Below are 21,859 nucleotides of genomic sequence, written 5' to 3' on the forward strand. Positions count from 1 at the left end.
CTTTTATCTGAAACCCTTGGGGCCAATTGCGTTTCGGTGTTCAGATATTTTTGGTTTTCGGGTCTACTGTATATATGGTAGGCCTAGGCCTACTTACATTACCACAGCCTAAGCCCAGGCTAGCTATAGTCTAAAAATACTAGAGCTGGGATTTTCCAGCCCCGCACACTACTGGGATCTTCCAGTCCCACCGAAAGCCAATGGAATTTTGGCTGGCCCGCTGCAAACCTCACAGCGGGTCCCACCACGGCAAAGCCGGAAAATCCTGACCTAGGTTGTTTCTCCATTTGGCAACTCTCACACCCTACTTCTTACCTGATAACACTTGTTACACCTGTAATATAATATTACATTGCTTTATTAACATACAAATTAACTGCAAAGCCATTCAAAAAATGTTCGGTTTTGGAAGTACAGATGAAGGATATTCGACCAGTAATAAATCCAATAGGGAATTCAGGAGAAACTTCTTTTAACATAGAGAGTGGTGAGAATGTGGAACTCGCTACCATATGGAGCAGTTGAAGTGAATAGTATAGGTACATTTACGGGGAAGCTCGAAAAGCACTTGAGGGAGAGAGGAATAAAAGGATAAGCTGATAGGGTGAGATAAGGAGGTTTGGGTGGAAGCTTGTTTGGAGCATGAACACCAGCACAGACCAGCTGGACTGAATGGCCTCTGTTCTATGAATACAATGTAACTCTATATAAAGAAATTCATACGAAATGTTAGCTTTTAAAAAGCTGAGACATGGTGTTTCAAGAACCAACACATGACATTCTGGACTGTACAGCCGGAGAAGCATTAAAACTAGAAAAGCTTAAAATGTCTAGAGTTTAAATTGAGATTTTGAAGGATAAAAGAAGAGTGTTTGAGGTTGGGTAAAATTTCTGTTTATGTACAAGGTGACTAACATGAATGTATTGCTTCTATAATTAGCATAGAATGACGTGGGATATATTTCACAGAAGCAGGCCATTCGACTTAAGCAGTTGATGTGGGTGTGTATGCTCCACTCAAGCTACTCTTACTCCACCAGAGTAACCCTCTATTCCTTCTGCTTTCTGTGTTCCACATTCTCACCAGTTGAAAATTGCATTTCAAAACAAATTTCCCAAGTGCCATATTGGCTGATTTGTACCATTAGCTCCCAGAGGATGTTGCTTCAGTAATTCTAAGGAAGTTATTAAGGGTTATGAAACCACGATGGGTACATGGAATTATGAAACAAATCAGCCATGATCTAATTGAATGGCGAAACAGGTTTGAGGGCTTGAATGGCCTCCTCTCATCCCAATATTACTACAACTGCCCGTGGTGATTTTGACCAAACTTTGAGTGCTTTCCTGCCCATATTCTTCAATCCCTTTGTGTGTGGACATGCTGAGATCAGCCAGTGTGTCGAACCATTTCCTGCAAACCTTCCCTACTCAAAACACTCCTCACTCAATAACTTTTGTGACTCCTAGATTTGCACTCAAACCTGATAAAAAGCTTTTCTCTCAACAGAGGGCATTTTTTTTTCTCTCACATTATAAAGAAACTGCAACTTCTAGAACTCTGAAACAAAATTTGCTAGGAATGGAGCAAGCTCATCAGCACCAGAAAGGAAGCAAGACTTGCATTTATATAGCATCTTTCACAACCACCAGGCATCTCAAAGCACTTTACAGCCAACGAAGAATTTCTGAAGTGTAGTCACTGTTGTAATGTTGGAAATGTGGCAGTCAATTTACACACAACAAGCTCCCACAAACAGCAATGTAATAATGACAAAATCTATTTTTTGTGATGTTGATTGAGGGATAAATGTTGGCCAGGAAACCAGGGAGAACTCCCCTGCTCTTCTTTAGCATAGTGACATGGGATCTTTTTGCATCCAGCAGAGCAGGCAGACATTTGGGTTAGCATCTTGTCTGAAAGACAGCACCTCCAACAGTGCAGAACTCACTCACTCAGTACTGCATTGACTTTGATTTTTGTACTGAAGCCCTACAGTGGGGCTTGAACCCAGAACCTTGTGATTCAGAGGTGAGTGTGCTACCAACTGAGCCACCGAGAGGAGGCGATAGGTTGAACTTTCAGATATTCATCCCTTTGTCAGACCTGAAAATAATAAATGATGAACAAACAGTTTAATAAAATCAGAACAAAGGAGAGTGGAAGAATTCGACCATAGGAACGGGAGGAGGCCATTCAGCCCCTTGACCTTGTTCTGCCATTCAGTGAGATCATGGATGATCTGCAATTTAACTCCATATACCCACCAATGCCCCATATCCCTTAATACATTTGGTTAACAGAAATCTATCAATCTGGAAGATAAAATTAACAATTGTCCTTGTACCAATTGTCATTTGCGGAAGAGAGTTCCAAACTTCTACCACCCTTTGTGCATAGAAGTGTTTCCTAATTTCAGTCCTAAAAGGTCTGGCTCTGATTTTTAAAACCCTGTCCTCCTCGTCCTAGACACCCCAACCCGCGGAAATGTTGCTCTTTATCTATTCTATCTGTTCCCTTTAATTTGAAAGCTTTGAATTTATATACATGGTCATTTTGTTTCATATTCTTCCCCTTCTTCCTTTACCCCGCTGCACCCCCACCCACCACCAATTCACATGCCCCATGAAGAATTGGAGCCCCACAGTCATGAGCGAAATGTTGCAGAACCGGCCAGCTAGTCAGCACACTGTGTTGCACATTGGGCGTGGTGTTGAGTCAGGAAATCCCAATAGTGGTATACTGCTGTGCACAGATCCTAGGTTTCCTGGCACTAGATCATCATACAGCTGGTGGGCACCATACCAAGACCAGCAATAATATCTAGAGACATGAATGTCAGAAGTACTTGCCTTAGGGCACATTTAATTCATGCTGACTTGGCCAAAAGTGTTTTACCTTTGTTCTGCACTAGGAGATGACTGGTTATTTTAATTAACTGCAGTATTAACCTTGGTAGACTGGCGAGGTACCTGAATATCCATGTTACATCTTGTTTCTAGGTCCTAAGTCCCACTCACCTATAACCGTGTTCGTCGACCGACATTGGCTTCTGGCCCAGCTATGCCTGGATTTCTCATCCTCTTTGTTCAAATTCCTCCATGGCTTTGCCCCTCTTTATCTCCGTAACCTCCTCCATCTCCAAACATCCTGCAAGATTTCTACACTCCTCCCATTTCTGACCTCTTGCACATCCTTGACCAATGGTGGCTGTGCCTTCAGTTGCCTAGGCTCTTTGCTCTGGAATTCCCTCCTTAAACCTCTCCACCTCTCTCTCTCTTCTTTAAGATCCTTTGAGACGCTCCATAAACCAACCTCTTTGACTAAGCTTTTGGTCACCTGTCCTAATATCTCCTTATGTGGCTCAGTGTCAGATTTTGTTTGCCAATCACTCCTGTGAAGCCCTTTGGGATGTTTTTCTACATTGAAGGTGCTATATAAATGCAAGTTGATATTGATGCATATTCACTCCTGAAGGTCATGAGTTCAGCAGAGACATGAACACAAAATCGAGACCGACACTTGTGGAGGATAGATCACTGAAAGTATTTAAAGAGGAGGTAGATAGATTTTTGAAATATTGGGGAGTGGAAGGTTATGAGGAGCTGGCACGAAAGAGGGGTTGAGGCCTGGGGCAGATCAGCCATGCTCTTATTAAATTGTGGGGCAGGCTTGAGGGGCCGAATGGCCTACTCCCGCTCCTATTTCCTATGTTCTTCTTCCTCAATATGGTGCTGAAGTATTACTGCGCTGCTGGAGGTACTCTCTTTCAGATTAGGCATTAAACCAAGGCCCCTTCTGCCTTCTCAGGTTATCAAAGATCCCATGGCTTATTTGAAGAAGAGCACTGGGGGACTACTCCTGGTATCCTGACCAAAATTTACCCTCAACTAATGCCTAAAACAGATGTTTGGGTCAGTTATTTGATTGCTGTTTGTGGGAACTTGCTAGCACAAATTGCCTGCTATATTTGCCCTGTGCTACAACAGCGATTACAAACCAAAAGTACTCAGTTGGCTGTGAAGTGCATTGGGATGTCCTGAGGCTGTGACAAGTGCCACTGAAATGCAAGTCTTTTCCTTATATTCTACAACATAATGTTTGGTGATTTTTTTTTTTGCAGAACTATTGTGCCATCTGTTGAATTGCTTTTTTTACAGACTGACTTAACAAGATACTCCTGAGCTATGTTGACAGTTTCCAGGACAGTATACTGTGGGCTGTGTTACACTGATTGCCTCCTGTCGTAGTGAATCATTGAGTGCTCGTGAATAGCTGGAAAGGAACCAGTGTCTCTTTCCTTCTAAGTGCACCCTCTTAACAGTTTGACTTTTGGTCCTGTTTCCTCTCAATGGAACATCTTTTCTTTGTGTACATTATAGCACTGAGTCGCTGTCGGAGGAGCAATACAAAGGCCGTATTGTTCTTACAGCCCACAAGCTGGAAGGGGCTCTCATCTAAGCCACCCTGTACGTTCGCCCAATGCTTTCAGCACAAGATGAAAGGATTGGATTAGAATAGAGCGTGGAAGCTCTATTAAGACTGCAGCCTCGGGCTGTTCTGTAGCATTAACACACTGTTAACAAGAGAAGGCAAAGACAAAGATTTTTTTTGGTACTTTTTTTCGACCTGCCTTTCCCACTTTCTTGTTTGGTTCTCCACAGCTAACTGGCGACATGCAACAGGACAGAAAGAGGCCCGCTTGCTCCCTCCCATACAGCCCGGCTTCGAATGGAGGGCACTGCCAATCATCAGGCTATGTGCCCGGCAGAGTGATGCCAGTCCGGCCTCCTCCTGTTCCTGGGGTGTCCGATCCCTCTGTGCAGTGGAGCTCCTCCAAAACTGACAATCAAGCCACCTTTATGCAGCGAGGAGTCAATCAACGGCATATGTCTGAGGACTTGGGCAGAAAGAAAGTGAAGAGTAGCTACATATGTGTTGCAGTCTGTGTGGGTATATTGCTTATTGTGCTTGCAGTTGCCTTGGGAACCAAATCGAAGGTCGTGCGAGATGGTAAGTGTCTCTACATACGTGATCTTTGCAAACACTTAGAATCATAGAATGGTTACAGCACAGAATGAGGCCATTCGATCCGTCATGTCCATGCTGACTGTCTATAAGGACAGTTTAGCTAGTGCAACCTCACCTGCCTTTTCCTGTATCGTTGCAAATACTTTCTGTTCGGTTGCTTATCCACTCCCCTTTTGGAAGCTACGATTGAACCTGTCTCCACCAACCTCTCAGGGAGTGCATTCCAGATTATTTCCCTCCTGGTTTGGTTCCTTCCATTCTTGATAAATTGTTATGTAACCAATTTCCTACTTGCCTCATTAGCATTGCGAAGCCATTCTCTGTCATTCTTGGGCAGCGATAGTATTTCTGTTTGTATCATCTCCCTAAATTGTATCTTTTCCTGCAATTGCATCCATGGTTTACGTGACCCCAGCTGTGCCTTTTTCTCGGTTCAAAAAGAAACACTTGCAGTCAGAAAACATTCTCATTTCTGGATCTGCGTAGAAATGACAGCACAGAAACAGGGCCCCCGCACACACACACAAACACACACACACAAACACACACACACACGCACACACAACCGCACCCCCCCACACCGCCCCCCCCCCCCCCCCCACTCCCCCCCGCCCTTCCCCCAACACAAGATCAGACCTGACCCAAATCCATGCCCCTAAAGCTCGACCCGACTCACCCCTCACCCCCATCCCCCCAAGACCAGATCCAGCCCACACCACCGGCCCCACCTGACCCCCAAACCCCAACCTCAAGGCCTGATCCAGCCCACACCACCGGTCCCACCTGACCCCCAACCCCAAGGTCTGACCCGACCCATCTTGACCCAAACTTACCCCCCACTCAAGGCCCAACCCAATACCACCACCCCCCCAAGGCGTAAGGTCCAACCTGAACCCACCACCCCCCAAGGTCCGACCTGACCCATCCTGACCTGAACCCAACCCCACTCAAGGCCCAACCCAATACCACCAACCCCCAAGGCCCCACCCAACACCCCCCCCCTCCACCGAGGCCCAACCCGACTCCCAAAATACCGTGGTTGCTGGAAATCTGAAACAAAAACAAAATGCTGGAAAATCTCAGCAGGTCTGACAGCGTCTGTGAAGAGAAAAACAGAATTAACGTTTTGAGTCCGTATGGCCCTGAAGAAGGGTCAATTGTCACTCCTTTGGAAGTTACGGCCCACTACTTATAACTTGTGATTTAATTTGCCTTGAAAATGATACTTTAAAGTTTTCACTGGGGTTTTACCTGTACTTTTGGAACTCTTCTGGGGAATTGGCTAATTAAAAGTTCTTATTGGATTGTGTCAGAGCATCAGCTGGCTTAACTGGAAATCATACAGAAGGAGGCCCTTCGGTGCATCATGCCTGTACTGGCTCCTTGAAAGAGCTATCCAATTCGCCCTGCTTTGCTGTATCCCCATTACCCTGTAATTTTTTCCCTTTCAAGTGATTATCCAATTCTTTTTTTGAAAGTTACTATTGAACCTGTTTCCACCGCCCTTTCTTATAGGGTGTTCAAGATCATAAGAACTCACTGCGTTTATTTAAACAATTACCTTTTAAATCAATTACCTTTCCTCAGTATGTGTCTTCTGGTATTGAATCCTCATGCCAGAGGAATTAGTGGCCTGGATTTAATGAAGGCGGCGTGAGTCTCGCCTAGTGGCTGTGGAGCTTGGAGCAGTTCCGCTTCTTTCCTGAAAGGCCCACTAAAGTGCCACTAAGGCACTGGACGGACCAGCAGCGGGCCTTCCCTGGGATCAAGGACCCTGAGGCAGAAATCCCGCCTGCTAAGAGCTGCCTTCCAATCAGAGACCACCCGAATGGCTACTGCTGGCAATACGCCCAACCTAGGCCCAGCAGTCCTGGTTGCTATGGCTGGATTCAGACCTTGGGTGAGCGATTGGCAGTAAGGGGGTGTCACGGAGGGGGTGAAGGGTTTCGCTCTCAGTGGGTACCCCCTTCCTGATGCTGGGTCCCTCGATCAGACACTGAGTGCCTTTGAACGAGGGTCCTCCCAATCCTGGGAGCCCACAAGAAAGTCTGCACATGTTTGCTTGTTGTGCTGCCTGTATGGTGACCCTCCCCCCTCCAATCTGTTCATACCAGTGGTGTTGAGATGAGACACTTAAGTGGGCATTAATTGGCCACTTAAGGGCCCCAATCGGTGGAGGGATGATAAGGCCGTCCACGGGCCTATCTGCCATGGACAATCGGAGTAGAGGTGGGAAGGTGGCAGGGTATGCGCCCACCTGACTAAGTACCCCACCCGCCGCCAAACCCACTATGGGAGGGCATTAAATACCTCCCAGTGTCTTATTAACCCCGTCAAAAGCCATCATCATTTCAGAATAAAACTAAATGTTTAATATTCCAAATGCTGCCCCCTGGAGCTGTGCTGCCTTTGCATTGACAAGAGAATAACTGACAGCAGTCAGAGACTAAGGTAGTTGCCTTGCGATATTTCAGAGAACTGTCCCGATCAGAAATTTGGACTTAAGGACTGGAATCCGGGTCATGACAAACAGAAAAGAATCATCATCAAAAGAGGAGATAATCTTCGACTAGTTTCATCAGCAACTGTCCATTCCATTATCATTCAGCATGGAGGTGAGATTGCTAATTCCATTACAAGGGCCTCCGGACAACTCTTCCGCAGTCATTTTTTTTATTCATCGTGTTCATATTTCTTGTCCGCTTTTCATTTAGCTGAATAACCATTTGTTTAAGTTATTGAATAATATTGTTGATTTTGTCACTGTTAAAAGCGTAGCCTTTTTTATCCATTCATGGGATGTTAGTGTTGCTGGCTAGGCTGGCATTTATTTTCCATCCCTAACTGCCCTTGTTCCGAGGGCATTTAAGAGTCAACCACATTGCTGTGGGTCTGGAGTCACATGTGGGCCAGACCAGGTAAGGGTGGCAGATTTCCCTCCCTAGAGGGCATTAGTGAATCAGAAGGGTTTTTTATTACAACAATCAACAATGGTTTCATGGTCATCATTAGACTTTTAATTCCAGATTTTTATTGAATTCAAATTCCACCATCTGTTGTTGCAGGATTCAAACCTAAGTCCCCAGAACATTACCCTGGGTCTTTGGATTACTAGTCCAGGGACAATATCACTCTGCTATCACCTCCCCTTTTCCATTCCATCACCCCCAAATTGTCTACCCTCATCTCTTGAAGATAAAAATTACATACAATTTTACAAGGTGGGAACAGACCATTTGGCCCATCTAGTCATGCTGATGTTTATGTTCTATTTGCGCCTCCTCCCACTCCTCCTCTTTTCAACCCATCAGCATCCCTCTCTCGCTCATATGTTTTTCTATTTTCACCTAAAATTTAACTATGCTATTCCCCTCCACCACTCCCTGTGGTAGCGAGTTCCACATTTTCCATGCTTTCTGGGTAAAAATGTTCCTCCTGAAACTTTTATGTGATTTATTAGGGACTATCTTTTGCATCTTATAAGTTCAGTTTCTGTCCCCAGGTTTTGGACTCCCCCATCTTCTCTGTGTCTATCAAGCCTTTGCATAATTTGAAGGACCTCCATTGGGTGACCTCGATGCACCAATTATTTTAATTTTATTGGAACCGATAGAGATGAGCCTTTGAGCAGAATGTTTGGACTTCTGGAGGAGGGGCCTCAGTCACAGCTCCACCCTGGAGCACAGCCATTGTGGATCCCAATCCTTTCCTGATTTGGGATGAGCTACGTCAGCACAGATCAAGTATTGAACTTGCCTTGCCCTAATCTGCATGGCTGCACTTCAAACCAAGTGGTGCACATACCCACTGAGCCATTGGGCGATTATCTTCCCTCACCTCCCCGCTTTAAAAATATAACTGTTAGCATATTCCATCTTGCAGCAACTTATGCTACACCAGGTTTTTTTTATTCTTTCATGGGCATCACTGCCCATTCTTGTTGCCCTTGAGAAGGTGGTGGTGAGCTGTCTTCTTGAACCGCTGCAGTCCATGTGGTGTAGGAACACCCATAGTGCTGTTAGGGAGGGAGTTCCAGGATTTTAACACAGCGACAGTGAAGGAACGGCGATATATTTCCAAGTCAGGATGTTTGTAGCTTGGAGGGGAACTTCCAGCTGATCCATTGTGCTAGGTATGACTTCCAGGAGGGATCCAGAACAATTGGGAATAAACTTAAAATTTGAGCTAGGCTGTTCAAAGGTGATGTCAGGAAGCACTTCTTCACAGGGAGTTTAAGGGTTACAGAACTCATGGGGTTAAGATGCAGATGAACCACGAGCTAATAGAATGGCAGAACAGTCCTGAGGGATGAATGGTCTCCTCCTCTTCTTCCTATGTTTCTTCCGAATGAAATTGTCTGAAACAATCTCTCTTCCCTCTCTGGCCTCGGGGTGATTGACTGTCATTCCTACAGTTATATCTCATCTGTTTATTTAAATATATTTTTAGATTTTCCGTAATCTGAAGGCATTTTTATTAATGTATCATTCCGCAGGGGTGTTGGTCTTCGCCGATAGCGTGGATGGTTCCAGAAATATTTCCCTAAAATGTGGTTACATCCTGGTAAAGGATGGAGGGGCGCTTCACATTGGAGCAGAGAAATGTCTCTATAAATCCCGAGCCAAGATCACGCTGTGCGGCCGATCCAATGAGGGTGAGGATGTGCCGGGCTTCGGCAAGAAGTTCATTGGGGTGCAGGCTGGGGGCACGCTGGAGCTGCACGGTGCCCCGAAAATGTCCTGGACTCTGCTGTCCAGGAGTGTGCCCCCCTCCGGGCTGGAGGCAGGCTCCTACTTTGAGAAGCCGGCCACCCGCGGACTGAATGTCCGTGTGATCGATCAGGACACGGGACAGGTGCTGCTGGCTGACAGGTTTGACACCCACGACTTTGCCGACGAAAGCAGGAGGCTGCAGACGTTCCTAAGGTCTCAAGACTCTGGTCGAATAATCTCTGTCGCTGTGAGAGACTCAGCTGCTAAAAATCTTCTTCCAGAAACAAAGAGGACCATTCAGGAACTGCTTGGAAGTAGACACGTTCAAGACTTAAGTTACAGGTAAGATGCAACTGAATTGCTTCTTCTTGTGAATGGTGCATTTAATTTTAGGATTAATATACAAACTTGTGATGGGAGTGCAATCATTATTGTTCTCCAACACTGCTGTGTCCTCCTCTTCCCTAGTTTTCAGCTACATGGCACAGGTGTGTTTTCCAATCTCTGCCCTTATTGCTCCCATAGAGTACAGTTCGAGGCTGGCTACACTTCCCTCTGCACTAATTTCAGGTCTATCATGACTTAGAAAGTGAACTCTGACCCCTTGTGCATTCCTTTGGTCCACCATTGGTGACCATCCCTTCAGATGCTTAGGTCCGAAGCTCTGGAATTCCTTCCCTAAACTTCTAAGCCACTCTAACTCTGTCTTCTGTTTAATATGGCCCTTAAAACCTGCCTCTTCGACACAGCTTTTGGTGATCTCTGTAAGTGGCTCTGCATCAGATTTTGCCTGATAACACTCCGGTGAAGCCCTTTGGGTTATTTTAGTACCTTAAAAGTGCTACATAAATTCAAGTTGTTATTAGCAGGCTATGGTAGTCTATCTAGCAGATAGATTGGAGAAGTTGGGACTGTTTTCCTTGGAGAAGAGAAGGCTGAGAGGAGGTTTGATAGAGGTATTCAAAATCAAGAGAGGTCTGGACAGAGTAGATGTTCCCATTGGTGGAAGGATCGAGAACCAGAGGATACAGATTTAACTAATTGGCAAAAAAAGCAATGATGACATGAGGAGAAACTTGTTTATGCAGCAAGTGGTTAGGATCTGGAATGTGCTGCCTGAGAGTGTGGTGGAAGCATGGTCAATCGAGGCTTTCAAATAGGAATTGGATCACTATCTGAAAAAGAAAAAAAATGCAGAGATAAGGCAGGGGAGTGACGTTAGATGAATAGCGCCTTCAGAGAACTAGCACAGACATGATTGCCAAATGCCGCCTTCTGTGCTGTAACCATTCTGCGATTCACTAATTCTATTCTAACAGCACTGTGGATGTACCTACACCACATGGACTGCAGCAGTTCAAGAAGGCAGCTCACCACCACCTTCTCAAGGGCAATTAGGGATAGGCAATAAATGCTGGCCTTGCCAATGACCCTCGCATCCAACGAACGATTTTAAAAAAATACGAGTTGACTTCAGTCTTTTCCACTCATGCACACTTTTAAGGTCTACAGTTTAGTGACTGGGAATGGAAATGCTTGCTGATTTTTTTTTTTCTCTCCCCTCCCTTAAGCCAGCCCCTTGGAGATCAGCTGCTTCCTGGCTTAGGTCTGTTCAATCTGCACACACTGAACCTGGGATCTTATTACTCTTTATGACTTTGCATGAAACTGGGTGTCACCCATACCTAATAAGTAATTGGAGAAATTAGGGCAACGTAAGTTGGACCTGGGGTGTGAAGGTTACTATAAACCCTGATCACAGAGGAGAAAGGCTATTTGAAACATTTTTCTTATTCATTGATGGGATGTGGGTGTCGCTGGCTAGTCCAGCATTTATTGCCCATCCCTAATTGCCCTTGAGTAGGTAGTGGTGAGCTGCCTTCTTGAACCGCTGCAGTCTATATTGTGTAGGCACACCCACAGTGCTGTTAGGAAGGGACTTGTAGGATTCTGACCCAGTGACAGTGAAGTAACGGTGATATATTTCCAGGTCAGGATGGTGAGTGACTTGGAGGGGAACTTCCAGGTGGTGGTGTTACCATGTATCTGCTGTCCTTGTCCTTCTAGATGGCAGTGGCCGTGGGTTTGGAAGGTGCTGTTGAAGGAGCTTTGGTGAGTTTCTGCAGTGCATCTTGTAGGTGCTACACACTGTTGCTACTGTGCGCCGGTGATAGAGGGAGTGAATGTTTGTGGATGTGGTGCCAATCAAGCGGGCTGCTTTGTCCTGGGTGGTGTCAAACTTCTTGAGTGTTGTGGGAGCTGCACTCATCCAGGCAAGTGGACAATATTCCATCACACTCCTGACCTGTGCCTTGTAGATGGTGGACAGGCTTTGGGGAGTCAGGAGGTGAGTTACTTGCTGCAGGATTCCTAGCCTCTGACCTGCTCTTATAGCCACAGTATTTATATGGCTGGCCCAGTTCAGTTTCTGGTCAATGGTAACCCCCAGGATGTTGATATGGGGGGATTTCAGTGATGGTAATACCATTGAATGGCAAGGAGGAATGGTTAGATTCTGTCTTGTTGGAGATGGTCATTGCCTGGCACCTTCGTGGCACGAATGTTACTTCTCAGCCCAAGCCTGGACATTGTCCAGGTCTTGCTGCATTTTGACATGAACTGCTTCAGTATCTGAGGAGTTGTGAATGGTGCTGAACATTGTGCAATCATCACGAACATCCCCACTTCTGACCTTATGATGGAAGTAAGGTAGTTGAGGAAGCAGCTGAAGATGGTTGGACCTAAGACACTACCCTGAGGAACTCCTGCAGTGATGTCCTGGAGCTGAGATGACTGACCTCCAACAACCACAACCATCTTCCTTTGTGCTGGGTATGACTCCAACCAGTGGAGAGTTTTCCTCCTGATTTCCATTGACTCCAGTTTTGCTAGGGCTCCTTGATGCCACACCCAGTCAATTGCTGCCTTGACGTCAAGGGCAGTCACTCTCCCCTCACCTTATATAATCCATTCAAAAATTCACAGTAGGTTCTCTCTCTTTCGCCCTTTGCAGCCACCACCATATCAAGACATTTAATTGTTTTCTAAATGATTCCCAAGCGTTTCATGTGCCAGAGAATCATTGAAGCTTACAGCAGAGAAGGAGGCCATTCAGTCCATCCTGCCTGTGTTTAGTTCTACACCCTTGCTTTTTTTCGTATTCCTGTAAATCTGTCGGCTGCAAGTATTCATCCGACTCCCTCTAAAGAAGAGTCATACTGATTTGAAACATTAACTCGGTTTCTCTCTCCACAGATGCTGTCAGACCTGCTGAGTTTTTCCAGCATTTTTGTTTTTGTTTCAGATTTCCAGCATCCGCAGTATTTTGCCTTTATACCTCTGAAGTTATCTATAGAATCGGCTTCAACCACCTTTTCAGGAAAGGGGCATTCTGGATTCCGACACCTCTTGGTGTGAGCACATTCTCCTTGGATCCCTTCTAGATTTTTTGCCAATAATTTTCAATCTTGGACCTCTTGGTTATTGAGAGGATAGTTTTTCTCTTTCAAAACCTCTCATCATCTTGTAAACCTCGATTTGGTCACCTTTAACCCTCTCCATTCTAAAGAGAACAGTGCTAACCTTTCCAACCTCCCTTCTATGTAAAGAGGATGTTGTTAATTGGCTGCAGTCCTGAATTTGCCCTTCACTGGTTTTGAGCCATTGCCTGTTTCTTGAAGCGTAACAGTTTTGTTGCAGTGGTGGTGTGGATTTACTTTTTCTGCATTGGTTTTGCAGTTTGCTGTTTGTGGGGCTTGTGCGCAAATTGGTCTGTCATGTTCCCTCCATTACACTTCGAAAAGCACTTAATGCTGTAAAGTGATAATTATATGGACAAATCTGGCAAACCATTTTGAGAAATTGAAACTTAGAAATATATATGGTGTAAATGGAGGCGATTCATGTGCTGTGAGGTCCCAGAACTGAAAGGGTACGAATAACTTCAAAAGAACATAAACAGGTTGGTAGGACAGGCAGACAAATAGCAGATGAAATTTAATACAGAAATTTAATGAAGTGACTCATTTTGTTAGGAAGAATGCAGAGAGACAATATAAAACATAGGGTACAAGTCTAAAAGGGGTACAGGAGCTGAGGTACCCAGGTGTACATGTGCATAAATGATTGACGGTGGCAGGATAGTTTGAGAGAGCGGTTAATAAAACATGCAGAATATTGAGATTTATCAATATGGACGTAGACTACAAAAGCAAAGAAGTTATGCTAAACTTGTATATAACACTAGTTCGGCCTCAACTGGAGTATTGTGTCTAGTTCTGGGCACCACACTTGAGGAAAGATGTGAAGGCATTAGAGAGGGTGCAGAAAAGGTTCACGAGAACGGTTCGGGGATGAAGAACTTCAGTTACGTAGTTAGATTGGAGAAATTGGGACTGTTTGCATGGAGACAGTTGAGAGGAGATTTGATAGAGATGTTCAAAATCCTGAGGGATCTGGACAGAATAGATAGGGAGAAACCGTTCCCATTGGTGGAAGGATCTAGAACATGATTGAGAACACAGACTTAATATAACAAGGAAAAGATGCCATAGCTGATATAAGGAGAAACTTTCACGCAGTGAGTGGTTAGAATCTGGAATGCACTACCTGAGAGTGCTGTGGAGGAAGAGTCAATTGAGGCTTTCAAAAAAGTATTAGGTCATTACCCGAAATGGAAAAATTTTCAGGGTTACAGGGAAAAGGCAGGGGCGTAGCACTAGATGAATGGCCTTTTCAGAGGGCCAGCACAGACTTAACGGGCCAGATGGCCTGCTTCTGTGCTGTAACCATTCTGTGATTCTGTGATTTGTTTGGAGAGGGAATATTTACTGAGATGCTGGGAGAGCTCTCTGCCGCTCTTGGCAATGTCTCCTTTAATATCCATCCCATTGGAGCCATCAGGACTGTCCCATGGAACCTCGCCCGAGTGGAGGTACCAACTCTGGTTGAACCTATTGCCGGAGGTTTAATCATGTGACCTCCTGCCCCATCCCGTCAATTATTTTCTCCAATCTGCAATATTTTTATAGTCAAACAAAATTGTTCAAAAAAATGAAAAATACTATTTGTATTAACGCGTTCTCATGACTTTTTTTATGATGATGGAAAACATGGTTTCTCGCCTGGGTTTTAGCTCACAGCAGAGAATCCAGAAGATTAATCATTCAATTCCATGAAGCTCCAGGGCAAGCCTATAGAGGGTTGGAAACCCGAATTTTGCATGTTCTTTACTGCAGCGCTCCTTCAGAATTGCCCGCTAGTGTCAGCCAAGGTTATGTGCTGCAGTGGGTCTATTGGAACCACAATCGTGTGCTTTTAAGACCTCTATTTGGCCACCTTTCAGCCTCCTCTGTTTTAGAGAAAAGACCTCCAGCCAGTTCAGCCCTTCCTGATGGGATACAACCTCTCAGTTCTGGAATCGTCCGTGTAAATCTTATTTTGCACATTCCCCAATGCGCCTGCATCCATTTTATGAGATGGAGATTAGAAATCTGTGCTCATAAAACCACTGAAAAGAGACTAATTGCCACTCAACTAAACCTGGGGTTTTTGGGGAGATGGAGGTGTAGTGCTAACGTCACTGGATCAGCGATCGAGAGGCCCAGGCCAATCCACTGGCACGGGTTCAAATCCCACCACAGCGTCTGGCGGAATTTAAATTCCACTTTTTAAAAAAAATCTGGAATATAAAGTTAGTTTCAGTAATGGTGACCAAGAAACTATCATCAATTGTTGTAAAATCCCATCTGCTTCAAGGAAATCTGCCATCCTTACCTGGTCTGGTCTGGGTCTACGTGTGACTCCAGACCCACAGCGATGTGGTTGACTCTTCATTGCCCTCTGAAATGGCCTAGCAAACCACTCAGTTCAAGGGACAATTAGGGATAGGCAATGAATGCTGACCTTACCAGAGGCACCCACATCCCATGAGAGAATAAATTTAAAAAAAATCTTAGCACCATTGGCGGCTGTGCCTTCAGCTACCTAGTTCTTAAACTCTAGAATTCCGTCCATAAACCTCCTAGCCTCTTTAGCACCCTCATCCCTCCTTTAAGACCCCCCTCAAAGCCCAGCTCTTTAACCAGGCTTTTAGCCATCTGCTGCAATATCACTTTCTGTGGTCCGATGTCAAATTTTGCTTTATTACGCTGCTGTGATATGCCCGGGGGCAGTTTTTGTTACATTAAAGGTGCTATATAAATATAAGTGGTTGTACCTAGCATTTTACACGTCCCCATTTTGATGCAGGTGAATAGATTTTCAAAAAACTTTAGCTTAACAGATGTACAGTGTGCGTTCCTGAGTTTTCTCAGCACTGAGAGTCAATCTTGAAGTGAAGCTGTTTGATGTTGAAAGAGTAGCTTTGCTTTGAGTGAGAATATTATTGCAGCACGTTTAACAGGTTGTTTACCACGTTTACCACAGAAAGTGATATTGTAGCAGATGGCTAAAAGCCTGGTTAAAGAGCTGGGCTTTGAGGGGGGTCTTAAAGGAGGAATGAGGGTGCTAAAGAGGCTAGGAGGTTTATGGAGGTTGTGATTTTATTGTCAATGTAGTTAAAATGGTGTCTGCCAAAAAAAGGAAAACAACTTTCATTTCTATAGTGCCTTTTATGACCTCAGTTCCTGCCAAAGCACTTTGCAGCCAATGAAGTACTTTTGAAGCGTGGTAAATGTCGTAAGGGATTAAACACAGCAGCTAATTTACACCTAGCAAGCTCCCACAGACAGCTATGTGATAATGAGTAGATAATGTTCTTTTACCTAATGATGTTGATTTAAGGGACGAACGTTGGTCAGGACACACCTGCTCCCCCCAACTCTTTATTGAAATACTGTCTGTGGGATCTTTAGGGTCCACCTGTGAGGGGAAACAGACCTTGATTTCATGTCTCATTTGTAGGACAGACAGTGCGTCACTCTTTCAGTACTGCCCTGTGGTCATGTGCTCAGTCGCAGAAATTGAGATGTTTCTTTTGGCAAGTGTTAAGAAAGCGTTTGCAGAAAATAATTAGATGAATGGGCTCAATATCACACCTTGGTCATTGCAGTGACTCCTGTAAATGTTTCATTTTCTGATTTAATGGACAGACAAGCATGGGCTCTTGTAAGTGTGGTTGGTGCTGGTAACTCATCCTGCAGTGAATCCATTCGAGATTATGAGAACCATGATACAGGAGGAAAAGCAATAGCCCGCAGAGAGTTTGTCACCGTGGATGGAGTGAAGTTTGCTGTATCTGCCGCAAGTCAATGGAAAAAAGGTACCAAAAAATATTGGCCCAGGCTTTGCAGTGCCAATAATAGCTAAGACATCAGCATGCTTCATTGTTGCTAGGTAAAACTGACAGCAACCTCTGCCATCTGCACATCTGCAGTTAAACATGGAAGTCCAGAAGTTACTGTTTGTGTTATCCTGCTCCCCGACAGGGGGCACAGTTACAGCCCTTGTCGATGGAATCTGCACGGTGATGAACTTGGGTTAATTGCCCAATATTCTTGCTCTAAAGACAGGTTTTAAAAAATAGAACTTGCAGAATCAGGAATGTGAGGCTTTCTTTACAGTGTAACAAGTGATTTACACTTTTGAACGACCTCTTTGGCCCTGAAAATTTAATTTTACAAGTGTTGGATCTCATTCCCTCAGAAGAAAATTAATGTTGTAGTTTATAAAAAACATAATTTTTTGTTTCTACCTTCATCCCATCTGTATGCCCAAATTTTTATTTTGCTTTGTGTATATTGATTTAAATGTAATTCATGTTTTCTGATTTTTACGTCCTGCTTTGCTTTCCATGTGGCTCACTGAGAAATCTGCAATCTGGTTGGACAGCCTCCCTATTACTTTACCTGTTCATAAATGTCACAGGTGCCCTGTAGAGGGTACTGAATTCAAAACAGATGCCTGAAGAGTAGAAATCTCTCAAGCCCACTAAAGGTCTTGGACAATAGGATGTGAGGTGAGTGGTGCAAGCCACTCCATCACCACTCAAAACAAAATCTGGCCAAATATTGTGACCACCCTTCTAGAACCACTGTAGTCCAATGTGGTGAAGCTGTTGTACGGTGCTGTTAGTGAGGGATTTCTGGGATTTTGACCCAGCGGCAATGAAGGAATGGCAATATGTCTCAAGATTGGATGGCATGTCAACGTCAAATGCGCCTGCTGCTGACCTTGTCCTTCTAGAGAGCAGAGGCTGTAGGTTTGGAAGATGCTGTTGAAGAAACCCTGATGAGTTGCTGCAGTGCATCTTGTATATGGTACGCGCTGCTGCCAGGGTGCTAATGGTGTTGGAGGGCGTTGATGTTTGAGTTAGGGATGGGTTGCCGATCGAGCGGGCTGCTTATGACTTCAAGAGCTATTCAGAATGAGAGAAAGACCATTCCTTTGTTAAAGATAAGGTCCCAGCTAGGCAGTAAGTATTGCAGTCTTGTCCAACCCTCTAGATGTCCACGTAGGTATGTGTTGGAGTCATGTAATAGCCGTTGGCAGTGAGAATATTTGTGACTTCGTCTTTTCTCATTCCCAAACTGCCATTTTTCTTTAAGCTGCATCCCATTCACAAAATCATTCCAGATTGAAGGTGAGCCTTGGGGAACCCATTGTTCATTCAACCAATTGGACAATGAACGGAGAGGTTATACCCATCGGGAAACACTGAATAGGCTGGGGCTCTTTACCCTAGGAAAGTGAATTCTAAGGGGGATTACTCGATAGAGGGCTTTAAGCTTATGAAAGGGTTCAATAGGGTAGGTGTAGAGAAGGTCCCATTCAAGTTTCCCTCCAAGCCACACGCCACCTTGAAATATATCGCTGTTCCTTCACAGTCACTGGGTCAAAACCCTGAAACTCCCTCCCTAACAGCACTGTGGGTGTACCTACACCAGTTGGACTGCAGCAGTTCAAGAAGGCAGCTCACCACCTCCTCAAGGGCTATTAGGAATGGGCAATAAATGTTCTCCTTGCTAGCGATGCAGAGCTCTGAAGAAGAGTCATACAGACTCAAAACGTTAACTCTGTTTCTCTCTCCACAGATGCTGTCAGACCTGCTGAGTTTTTCCAGCTTTTTCTGTTTTTATTTCAAATTTCCAGTATCCGCAGTATTTTGCTTTTATAATTTTTTGAAAAACAAGGATGTTTCCACTTCTTGGGGCAGTGGGGGTTATCAAAACTAGGGGACTTATTTCTAAAAGTTATAAATAAATCCAATAGGAAATTCAGGAACATCTTTACCCAGAGAGTCATGATAATTCGCTATCACAGGGAGTGGTTGCTGTTAATAGGATAGGTGCATTTATGCAGAAGCTGGATAAACACATTCAGGAGTAAGAAATAGAAGGATATGCTGAAGGGGTGAGACGAAGGGAGTGCAAGGAGGTCAATGTGGAGAATAAATAAGGCAGGACCAGATGGGCCAAATGGCTTGTCTTTGTGCTGTATATGCTATGTTGTTAGCGTTTACTGCCTGTGTTGGTGTTTACAATATAATGGATCAAAAACGTTATTTTTGAAACTTCCATTTTCTAACATATCCAGTTCGGCAATTTCAAAACTAATCGCAGGGGGAGAAAGATACTAAATTGTTTGGATGTTAATTTTGTTTGTCTCTCTTCCTGATTCCTCCTGTATGATTAGGGATTCCACTGTCAGAATTCCATGTAGAGGTGGCCGATGGCTTAATCCTTGACCTGCTGGACGAGGTGGAAGGCTGGGAGAAGGATGACCAGATTGTCATTGCTAGTACCGATTACTCCATGTATCAGGCTGAGGAATTCACCCTGCTTCCTTGTCCTGAATGCAAAGGGCGTCAAGTCAAAGTGAAAGGTAGGTGGCCAGGATTATCAACGTATTGAACTGTTTGATAGCCTTTATCTGCCCTGAATTGATGAAACTGTCTGCCTGGTCCCTTGAGACTGCCCCATGCATTCATGATGAACTGGACCATCGAAATGAGACATTTCCTCCCAATCCCCCAATGCAGCCATGTAACCTCCCGGGAGAGGGAGGGAAAAATCCCAGGGCCAATGAGGGGGAAAGTATAATCAAAAATTCCACAGACGCACCAAACCTCACTCAGTAGGAGCGATAGACACTTTGACCTTCTCTTCTCATGCTGGTGTTGAATTATATTTTGGATTATATTTGGGGAGATATTTCTGGATACAGGCAAACTGTACAGGGCAGAAGCATTTCATCTTATTCATCTGTGGAAAGCTGAAATGCATATTGCTCAGTGTGTCAACTGTGGAGATTCACATCTACGGCAGATGAATGTAGCTCGAGTTTCAGCAGGCTGTGACAGGAGATACGTCTGGTCTTTTGTAGTTTGTTTAGGAGCAGCAATCGCAGAAATTGGAGATGCCACAGAGGATGTGGGGGGGATAAGTGGCAACGGTAGGGGCCACAGAGGCTGCCTAAAGGGACCTCATGTCAGTTAATCGCACTTTTGCAAGGTGTGAACTGCTGCTTGAACATGTTAATGTGATTTGTCTGCTTCCTCTGTAACCGACACATATATTTATAGCAAATGATCAGCTCCATTCACCACTTGCGCCCTCCCCCACTCCCAATACAAAAGCACAGAGGCACCACAAAATTCACATTTATTTTCCTGCTTGTGACTAATTTCTGGCTTATTCTTACAACCATTTTGAACTCATGTCATTGCACGAAATTGTGCATGGGATTCTTTAACCAGCGGGACAGTGTTTATAGTGAGTTGAGCTGCTTTTGGGGGGCAAGGACTAAGAGACAGGTGTAGAACGAGGAGGAAATATTCAAGTGATGATGCCATATGGGCAGTGCCAGTCTCCTGATATGGGCGATGGTTGGGGATAAGCAAGTATAGTAACAGACAGGTGGGTGGGGGAGCAGCCAGTTATTTTTGGCGCCAGCCATAGCTGAAGGTGAATTGAAATGTTTGTGCATCACCACAGGCAAGGGGAGTCCCAGGGTGTTCACTGCTCCTGAATAGCCCACATTGACAGGGTGGAGAAAAATCAATCTCTTTAACCAACTAACCCCCAGTGAGTAATAAATATTGACCCACTGCTTTCTTTAAAAATAAATAAAAATTCCTTTTGCTCAATATTATTCTACGTTGCAATATATTTTAACAGCAGTTGTAATACTGTCACTCTGTTATTATAAAAATGCCGTAAAATCTCATCAGAGAAAGTATAATAGGTAAAGTAACCATCGATACGCTTCCCTTTGATTTTGACAACTATCACCAGCGCCTGTTAATATCCAAAGCACCTCATCCTGCATCTGTCTGGATTTTTGAGTCATAGAGCCATTACAGCACCGAAAGAGACCATTCAGCCCATCAAGTCCATGCTGGCCCTCTAGACCAATGCAGTCAGTCCCATTCCCCCACTCTATTCCCATATCCCTGCAAGTTTATTTCCCTCAAGTGCACATCCAATTTCCTTTTGAACCTATTGATCATCCACCCTTGGGCAGCGAGTTCCCTGTCATTACCACTCACTGTGTAAAAATGTTCTTCCTTACATCTTTTGCCCAGAATCTTGAATCTGTGCCCCCTTGTCCTTGTACCAACAGCAAATGGGAAAAACTATTCTTTGTCCACCCGCTCCTGTATGCCTCTATCCAACCTGCCCTAATGCTTCAAGCATTTGTGTTTTGCTCTTTTGCCTATTCCTCCTCAAGCCTGTCCATTATTCCATTCATATCCATGGGATTATTCCGACATTGCCAAGTAACTGATTTCCATGCTGGTCCAGCTATGAAGAAAGCACTTCTAATTAAGCATCGAGTGAGTGTGAAGCTGGATTCATCATAGGATGTACACTATCTGTGAAGTAGTAACTTAAATCCAAGTGGAACTCATAACGATTAAAATATGATTATAGGGTGGGAATTACATATTATTTACAGCATGGAAACACACCATTCAGTCCAATGGGTCCCTGTTGCTGTTTATACTTCGCATATGATTTCTTTTCATCTCACCCAAATAACATGCCCTTCTATTCCTTTTTCCCTTGTCTTAAACGCAACTATACCATTTGTTCTATCCCGGAAAGCCAGTTGGTGAAGGATAGTACAGGAGCCAACCTTTATTCAGTCTTCGATTTATTTACACAGTGAAACA

The 21,859-nt window shown here is 44.5% G+C and overlaps 1 protein-coding gene across 3 annotated transcripts in view; it reads left to right on the plus strand.

Moving 5' to 3' along the window:
* cemip2 (cell migration inducing hyaluronidase 2) overlaps window positions 1-21,859 on the plus strand; it is a 79,420-nt gene that overhangs the window by 17,465 nt on the left and 40,096 nt on the right. For all 3 annotated transcript variants that reach the window (XM_041186708.1, XM_041186710.1, XM_041186709.1), the window contains exons 2-6: window positions 4,666-5,014; window positions 7,507-7,647; window positions 9,528-10,086; window positions 16,836-17,005; window positions 19,378-19,566. In XM_041186708.1, the coding sequence (XP_041042642.1) occupies window positions 4,678-5,014; window positions 7,507-7,647; window positions 9,528-10,086; window positions 16,836-17,005; window positions 19,378-19,566 (1,396 nt within the window). In that variant the 5' untranslated portion in view covers window positions 4,666-4,677. The remainder of the gene's footprint in view (window positions 1-4,665; window positions 5,015-7,506; window positions 7,648-9,527; window positions 10,087-16,835; window positions 17,006-19,377; window positions 19,567-21,859) is intronic.

Source organism: Carcharodon carcharias, chromosome 4 (assembly GCF_017639515.1).
Source record: "Carcharodon carcharias isolate sCarCar2 chromosome 4, sCarCar2.pri, whole genome shotgun sequence".
NCBI classification, from domain to species: domain Eukaryota; kingdom Metazoa; phylum Chordata; class Chondrichthyes; order Lamniformes; family Lamnidae; genus Carcharodon; species Carcharodon carcharias.